At 33.2% G+C, this 9,627-nt stretch overlaps 1 protein-coding gene across 1 annotated transcript; it reads left to right on the plus strand.

The window, feature by feature from the left end:
• Positions 1-314: 314 nt before the first annotated feature.
• Positions 315-3,183, plus strand: LOC131644150 (auxin-responsive protein IAA16-like). The gene is made up of 4 exons (XM_058914568.1): positions 315-713; positions 2,149-2,520; positions 2,627-2,688; positions 2,789-3,183. The coding sequence occupies exons 1-4, from the start codon at positions 430-432 to the stop codon at positions 2,824-2,826; spliced, it is 756 nt and encodes a 251-aa protein (XP_058770551.1). The 5' UTR covers positions 315-429; the 3' UTR covers positions 2,827-3,183.
• The last annotated feature ends 6,444 nt before the right edge of the window (positions 3,184-9,627 follow it).

Raw genomic sequence — 9,627 nt, forward strand, 5'->3', positions numbered from 1 at the left:
AGAAAGTAGTACCACATTGTAGTGAATTATAGGTATCGATGGCTAATTGGTTGGTTCCATCAATTAAAGAAAGAAAGAATTGTTAATTGGTGGGTAGCAAAGGAAAAGGCAGGCAAGTAGGGGCACGGCCAAACTATGATGTCCACTACCAAAACAATAATCACACTTATTAATATTACATCACTCATGACGTCACTCTCCCGACAACCCTCAAATAATCCAACCGTTCAAAACACACACACGTGTCGACATCTCAAACCCTACGGTTCCCTCACACCCTTTCACCAATATATCACCAAAACCATCCTCCAAGCGCACAAAAAAAAACTCTCATTTCCAAAACTCTCAAAATTCTCAGATTTCATCTTTCACCAAAAAAAAAACATTCGTGTGTTTGTTTTTTTTTTCTGATTATCAAGTTAAGAGAAAATGACTAGCGTAGCAGACGCTGAGCGCGACAAATACAGCATGATAAATTTTGAAGAAACCGAGTTGAGACTCGGTCTCCCCGGTGGATCAGTGAATGATCACGGCGAGTCACCGGTTAAAAGCAGTTGCGGAAAGAGAGGTTTCTCGGAAACTGCTAACATGGATTTGAAGCTTAATCTTTCTTCAACAAATGATTCTGTTTCTTCTTCTTCAACTATTGCTTCAGCAGCAAACAAAGGCAAAGAGAAAACCTCCACAACCGTTACCGCACCTCCTCGCGCTAAGTGAGTTTTTCTATTCTCTGATACTTAAAATTGTTACGTATCAGTATCTGATGTCTCTGTATGTATCTGAAGCTAATGTCTCGTGTCTGTATATGATATCTCTGCACAACTATCAATTGTTTAACATCACTTCTAATTTTTATTAATTTAGTGATAATCTAGGTTAATTTAGTCTTTATTGTTTTAATTTGTTCATAGATCTATTGAATTGAAGTGATTAGTTGAAAAGATTAGATAGATAGATGTATGAACAAGTTTTGATTAGGTTGCTTATAAAAGAAGTTTTAATTAGATTAGAAGGTTATTTGTGATTAAAGGTTGCAATTGTGTTTCTTGTTCATTAATTTTCGGCTGAATTTACGCTTACAAGTTGATTTAAATTTTTTTATATAGGACAAATTTAGTGGTTTTGTTCCGTGTTCTAAAGGTATTGTTCGAATTTGATTGTGAAAAACTTAATATTCGCAAATTAAGTGGGATAAAGTTGAAAATGGAATTTATACCAAAAAATAAAGCTGAACATGGAATTGAACTTTGTTTGTATATCACTGTGATTACTTTTGAACATATTCTTAGAATTAGAAAACTGTTTGAACCACTAATTTTTTTTATTACAAAATTTATTCTCTTATATATTTAAATTGTGTTGTTTTCGAATAGAATTAAAAATTTCTATATGATTTGATTTTAACTTGAAATTCTTATTGAACTTTCTCATTTATACTAGAATTTTACCCTCAAATTCAATATTTATTTTTTTGTATATAAATTTATTAAATACAAATTAATTTATATTAAACTCACAAAATTTATAAAATTGACTCATTACAAATGAATTTTTGCCATATCACAAAATGAAACTCACTTTAAATTTTTCAATATACTCCTCTGAGCATATTTATAAGAAAAAAATCTATTTTTTATTCATTAAATAATTAATTTACTTGATCTTGATCTATTATTAGATCAGACATATAGGTTATCCAATGAATTAAAAATTAACTTTCTTTTATTAGAAACATTGTATTTTTCAAAGATTAAAGGTATACAGGATAGTAGAAAGAAATCATGGAATAGTGGAGGAGAAAAGAAAATTTGAAAAATGTTATCCAGATTATGTGCATGAGAGATTTTAAAAATAAAAATAAAAATAAAATAATAAATGGTGGCTGAATAGGTTGGCAAGCAGTATTATTTTAGTTGGATTTCTTGTGCGGATGGCATGGTTGGTTGTCGGGTAGACAAAGGAAAAAGACAAGACACATGGAATCTTTACTTTTTCAATCCACTCAAAATTATGAATTCCCTCAAAGGATAAAAAAAAGTTGAAAATGATAGTCCACACACACGCCCTGTCCTTTTTCATGCGTGTCTCTATCTCTCTCTCTAATAACTTAATTAAAAATTATTTATCATGAAAATATTGAATTTGCAGGGCACAAGTTGTGGGATGGCCACCAGTTAGATCCTTCAGAAAGAACATAGTGAATGTTCAAAAGAGCAACAATGAATCAGAACCAGAAAAAACCACAAGTGGTGTTGGAAATGGAGCATTTGTTAAGGTGAGCATGGATGGTGCACCTTATCTACGTAAGGTAGACCTTAACTTGTACAAGAGCTACCAAGAGCTGTCAGATGCGCTGGCTAAAATGTTTAGTTCTTTCACAATTGACAACTGTGGGTCCCAAGTCACCAAAGACTTTATGAATGAAAGCAAATTGATTGACCTCTTGAACGGCTCTGATTATGTACCAACTTATGAAGACAAAGATGGTGATTGGATGCTTGTTGGCGATGTTCCTTGGGAGTAAGTTTCCATTTTGTTTTTATGATCGTTCAGATACATTGAATAATTAATATATTTGAATATCATAAATATCAGATGCTAATTTAATCATTTTCACAAATTTCAGAATGTTTGTTCAATCGTGCAAGCGCCTTCGAATAATGAAAGGTTCCGAGGCGATTGGGCTAGGTAAAATTATTACTCAAAATACATTTTAGAAAATTAAGTTTAAATTATATAAGAAAATCTTATTATTAATTTACTAATATGGTTAATTTGTAAATTACAGCACCAAGGGCAGTGGAAAAGTGCAAGAACAGAAGCTGAAAACCTCGTTATCATATTCCGACAAAAATCCTCTTGTTGTTGATCATCGATTGGCGTTTCAGGAAGCAAATTGGTCTCGAGTAAGATCGGGGCTAATATAGGAATAATAAGAGTTCAATTATTATTATTATATTATTAGTAGTATTATTATGTGTTTGTGATATTTCTTTTGTATTTTTTCTCTCTTATATGTGTATTATATATGAATGAGAAATTAGGTGGAAATTCCTTAGGGACAAGAAATAATATATAAGATGTTTATATGACCCACTTTTTGTTTTCTAAGGGAAAAAAAATGCGACTTGTCTATTGCCAGCGTGTGCATGAATAATAATAGTGACAATTTTCCAGCTATCATTATTGCCTTGTCCCCTACGATTTTTATATTGTATTTATACAGCGTATGTGCATACATACCACCGTATACGTATCGTAGTTTTGTGAATGATATGCAAGATTAGATTCTTTATGTACAATGTGCACTTGTCTGTCAGGTTGTCATGGACCTGATTGGTTGAGGTGTTATTGCCTTTAGATTCATGAACATGGTGGACCCATGCCATGTGAGTGCTGTTACGGCCTTCAATTGAGGGTTCCACTACTTTATATCACATGTTCCCTCTTATTCTTATTTTGTGATTTATATTTTGTGGTTGGTTTTGTAAGATGGAATGGAGGGTTATCCTAAAGAATTATTGGTTGTGGATTGGTATAGTATAGGATCATATTTTTAATAGGTATAAATATGGATATGTGTACCTAATTACATTCAAAATTTAGTGAAAAAGAAGAAAAGGTGAGAAGAATGTTTTCTTCGTTCAAGAATTGTAAGTTAATCGAATAGAAAAACAGTTACAGAAATGTTATATGATAAATCTTAGGATTACACTAATGTTTTGTTTGGATAAAAATAGAATGTTAGAGGAAAGAAAGATAGAGGAAAGAATGCTAGAGAAAAGAAAGTGTGAAAAGTAAATCGAAAGTGAGATGATATTAAAGCGAGTGATAAGTTACACCAATACTATATATACATAGGGTTACATGCGTCTTTATTTTTTTAAATAATTTTTTCTTGTCTCGGTTTTTGTTGCAAAATTAAAATGTTTTGAAAAAACTAAATTGTAGATATGGTTGTCATACCCTAATTTTTGACCCCCTTGAAATGTCACATCATATAAACATCTCAACTACTCCATTAACTCAAAGCAAATATCCAGAGCAGTCACTTGTTCACCGAGTACTCAGATTAGGGTTTCAAGCCAAGAAATCCAGACAAAGGATCAATCAAAGATGAAAATAATCCTCAACACAATCATAGGGCTCAAGATGTTTCATTCATCTACCTATGATCTCCAATCTCAAGGCATCAAGCCTCAAATTCATCAAGACAACCAGATTAGGGTTTTGAACCTAACAGGGACCAAAAAGCCCAAGCATCTTCAAATGATTCCTACATCAATATCCAATGTAAGATGTACTTCAATTCAAGTTCAACAACCCCAAATTTCATCTGGCCCATAATTAAGGTTTTTGACCTAATTCACCTGGGGAGTTAACTTTTGACCAGGACAAGATCCCATGGCTCAAATCATGACTCAAGGACCTCTAATGCTTCAATATAATCCACTCACATCGTTCATTTAAAGAAGAGAGCTTGATTCATTTGAAATCTCTAAGACCATCTCCAACCATGGTTCTTTCATACCGTTCGCCAGCTTGGAGCATTGGAAAATGGAAAAAACATTGCCAACTGGAAAACCATTGCTTCACAATGCAACATTGCTTTGTATTATTTCTTCTTAAAATATATATATTGTGGGACCCAATATGAGATAAAATTGAATATGAGTGAAATATTATGATAAAATATTAATATATAATGTAAAATTGTGGGACCCAAATAGATTCTTTAGAGTTGCACTGTTGGAGCTAAAAATTGAATGAGTTCCTTTAAGATGATGTGGCTTGGTGGGTCCCATAAAAAACCAAAAAATGAGTAGCACCATTGGAGATGCTCTAAGAATGCAATTCATTTGGAAAAAGCCAACTATACAAGTTTGACTTTGACTTTTGAGAAATTTGGTCAACCATGGACTTTTGAAGATCAAAATCATCAACATATGATTATTAAATTTATTTGATCAAGAAAAATCAAGAAAATCAACCAAGAATCAAAAAGTCAACAAAAGTCAAAGTTGGAAAATTCAAAGACTTAGAAAAATTCTAACTGTTTTCAAGTGTTTTTGTCATAACTTCATGGGTAAGTAACTTTCAATTTCAAGTATGCAACTGAAAAATCTTCCAACATGAAAATTGTAGATCTTGACCTAATGAACAACTTTGTTACAAATAAAATTTTCTCAAAACACCAACCATTTAAGAGATATGGGCTCATGAAGATCCTTCCAAAAACACTTAGAAAAATTCTAAGTCTTTTTAACAATTTTTTCACCAACTTACAAGACTTTTTCCCCAAGATCCAAGATGAATCCTTCCAAGAACTTAGTAAGAGAGTTGAAATACATCATGTAAGCTTTCCAAAGAGTCCTAAATCATCCCTTGATTCAATTTTGAGCAAGGAGTTATGCATGATGGAAGTAAGGCACTTAAAGTTGGATTTTAGGCATAACCAACTTTGCATTTTGTAAATTTTGTGCAAGTACCTCCACAAATTGGTGCATCTACATTCAAATAACATCATAAGGGATCAAGTAGAATCAATTTCATCATTGCATCAAATTGGCCAAGTACAAGAAATTTCAATTCCCATGTGATTATGTAATGATTACAAAATAGAATTTATGGAAAATTGGTGAATCATCAAAGGAATCTTTCCAAGGCCAATTGGATGCCTCTACACATCAGAAATGAGCCATAATATCTGATGGAATCAAGGGCTAGGGCTTGATCAATTGGAATCCAAAAATGCCATCATTGCATTCCAAGATATTTCACATTTTTCTTCACACCTAAGCTTCACTCAAAATGACATCACTATACTTACTTCACTCTCTTACTATCTCAGTCCAATTACCTATAAATAGGAGGCTCATTCTCATTCAAATTCACACCAAAGCAACTTGAGTTCTTGCTTTCTCTATCTCTCCCTTTCACTCATGGATTTCAAAAGATCTCTTGGCAAAAATAAGTGAATTCTTCAAACCAGAGCTTCTCCCTTGAAAGTGAGTGTTCTAACACTTCACAGGCACTATGTGGAAGTGATCCAAGTCCTCTTTCCAGCTTTGTAACTCCAGGATCACCATATCCTTTTTCAACTTGGAGCTTGAGCAGTTGGGTTCGGGTTGAAGGTTTTAGAAGGTGCGAAGCCAAATTCAGCACATCAACATCTTCCTTGAGGTCTAAGGAAGCTACCGAGATGCTCACATCGCTTCTATAGCATTTGAATCTCCATCGTCCATTTTCACTTCAAGCTCTTGTAAGAGGAATCGAGCAGAGCAATTCAGAGTGATTCAAGGTGAAGTAAGCACTCCTTTAGCATCCTTGAGGTCCCAAGGAGAAATTTCAATCATCAAAACACTTCTAGAAGCTCTCAATCACAACCTTCGATCACAGCTTCAGAGGTAAGTAACTCAGACTCAAACTCTATGATTCATGTATCCTTTTTGATAAAACTCGATACCATCATGTTCAACATCATATTCATCATGATCATCATTTAATTTTATTTTTAAGAATTAGGGTTCTTAGTGTTCATATCAAAATTCTTGATATACACTTAAAATAAATGAATTCTAAGATCACCATTGGATTCCTCGTCCAAAATTAAGCAAGTTTCATGTTTAGATCATAGCATTTGGTTGAGAATTGAGAGAGTTATGAACTTGAAATTTGAGAGAGCTTGAGGTTGAAGACGACCATGGCGCCATTTTTTAATCTTTGAAACCTTCAAAAAGTATAATAAATTCAAGTCATCTCTCTTACAAGCCACACGCGTGGCTCAGTTGGTGTTGTTTTGTGCTGGTGACTTAAAGGGCGTGGGTTCAAACCTTGGCAAGACCTAACCTTTCTTTTTACCATTATTTTATTTCATTTTTCTTCACAACTTCACTTAACTAATTTACCTATCAAAATTAATCATTTTTAATTTTTTTTTGCACACTCCTCATTTAATATATATATATATATATATATATATATATATATATATATATATATATATATATATATATATATATATATATATATATATATATATATATATATTATGAATATCCAAAAAAATCACAAAAAAAACATTTATTTGATGTATTTTTAATTAGTTGAAAATGGCATATTTTTAAGTATTTTAATACTTATAAAAATCATAATTTTTTATTTCTCTACTCATCCAATATTTTTTAAACCTCCATGTGATTAATATTTTTGTTTTAAACAATATTTGATGTACATACCATGTTCACTTTGATTTAAATGTCTTTACACTTTAAAATCAAATTGTTTGTTAGTATCGATCGATCGAACGCTCAGGGTTTTCAATCAACAAAACTCTTCATGTTTTAAAACTACTAACAATCAATGGGCCTCTTGCTTTTTAAAGAGTGTAAGACTCAACCCTTTTTCTTCTTTCTTATTTTCAAATAAAACATTTTTCATCTATTTCATTTGTTTTTCATAAATAGTCAATCATTGGGCCTCTTGATTTTTAAAGAGTGTAAGACCTAACCCTTTTTCTTCTTTTTTCTTTTCAAATAAAACATTTTTCATCTATTTCATATGTTTTTCATAAACAGTCAATCATTGGGCCTCTTGATTTTTAAAAGGTGTAAGACCCAACCCCTTTCTTTTTCAATTTTTAAATACATACAGTTCAATTTCAAATATAGTTGGGCATCTCCTTGAGTATAAGCCTCATTCCTTTGTACATATTTGTTGGTTTTGAAACCTTGTTTTCTGTACAAACTTTCTCATCCCCCTTTTAATCTTTGGTACAAAGAGGAGCATTATTCCCGGTAAAACTGCTCTTAGACCTTTAGGCCTTTCTTCTGAGTTATAAGCCCCAAGCCTTCTCTTCTATTTTCATCTATTTTTCAAAATAAAATTCTGGTACTAAGAGGAGCATTATTCCCGGTGAAACTGCTCTTAGACCTTTGGGTCTCTCTTCTGAGTTATAAGCCCTAATCTTCTCTTCTTCTTTTTCAAACTTCTCTATTTTCAATCAAACTTCAAACTGTTTTCAATTCAAACTTCAAATTTTTTCTATTCAAACTTCAACTGTTTTCAATTCAAAATTCAACTGTTTTCAATTCAAACTTCAAACTGTTTTCAAATCAACTTCTCATCTGTTTTCAATTTAAATCTTCTAGGCATCTCCTTGAGCATAAGCCCCATCATCTGTAAATATTTTATTCGGCTTCTCCTTGAGTATAAGTCTCATCCCTTCTTTCTCATCTTATATTCTTGGGCCTCTATTATAGTATAAGACCCAACACCTCTTGTTCATACAGTAAATATCTTCTGGGCTTCTCCTTGAGTTATAAGATCCAACACATTTTCTTTTCAATAAAACACTTCATTGTTTTCTCAAAACATTCAACTGTTTAATAAGGCTATATACACATATCAGTACTTGGCCTCCTCTTCATACTGTGAGTTTTTATAGCTTTCATTTACTTCTTTAATATCTTGTCAAATATAAACTGTATATATACTGCTTAGATCTTCGTCAGAGAAAAACCTAAGATAGATAAATTGTATATATATTATAGGACTATGACCATGATTGAGGATTACTTCCCGGTGAAGCCTCTCCTAATTAGAATAACATAAATTCCTGCCACAAGATGAATTATTCCGGGTGAAACATCTTGAAACCCTTAGATCAACAATAGGGCACATCCACCTGAAGAGGATTAGTTCCCAGTGAAACCTCTTACAGGTATAGTTCTGACTCTTTGTGGCTTTTGAACTACTTCAGAGTCACCTACTCCAGAGTCACCACCTCCATGGTCACCGCCTCCAGAGACATCCCTTCCAGAATCATGACTACCACCAGACTCTGGATCATCGTCAGAGTCAGGATCAGAATCTGGGTCAGAATCAGATTCACCATCTGACTCATCTTCAGAAGATTCTTCATCTTCCGACTCTAACTCTTCTACAAAAGTTATCTCTACATCAGAAGTTGGTTGAGACTCTCTCCAATCCTAAACTTCTAATTCTTTCACAATGACATCTCTGCTGACTTCAACTTTTTTAGTCTCTGGACAATAGAGCTTGTATGCACTTGTACTGTCGTACCCCACCAATAACATCACTCTGCTTCTATCATCCAACTTCTTCCTTCTAGCTTCTGGAACGTGTTTGTAACACACAGAACCAAAAACCTTCAGATGACTAACACTTTGCTTCTCTTTAGTCCACTTCTCTAAAGGAACAATTTCCTTCAGCCTCTTCGTTGGACACCTGTTGAGCACATATGTTGCAGTAGCAACAGTTTCTCCCCAGAGGTTGTGAGGAAGATTCTTCTTTTTTAGCATACTTCTCGTCATATCAAGCAAAGTACGGTTTCTACGTTCAGCCAGACCATTATGTTGAGGAGTATAAGGAGCAGTAACCTCATGCTCAATTCCATTATCATCACAGAACTTCTGGAATTCTGTAGAGTTATACTCACCTCCACCATCCGTTCTGAGAATCTTTATCATCTGACCACTCTGCTTCTCAACCTTCACCTTGAACTTCTGGAATTCTGTGAACACCTCAGTCTTAAACTTGATAAGTGTTACCCACGCCATTCTTGTGAACTCATCCACAAAAGACACAAAATACCTATTTCCTCCA

The sequence above is a fragment of the Vicia villosa genome, linkage group LG1 (assembly GCF_029867415.1).
Source record: "Vicia villosa cultivar HV-30 ecotype Madison, WI linkage group LG1, Vvil1.0, whole genome shotgun sequence".
Lineage (NCBI taxonomy): Eukaryota > Viridiplantae > Streptophyta > Magnoliopsida > Fabales > Fabaceae > Vicia > Vicia villosa.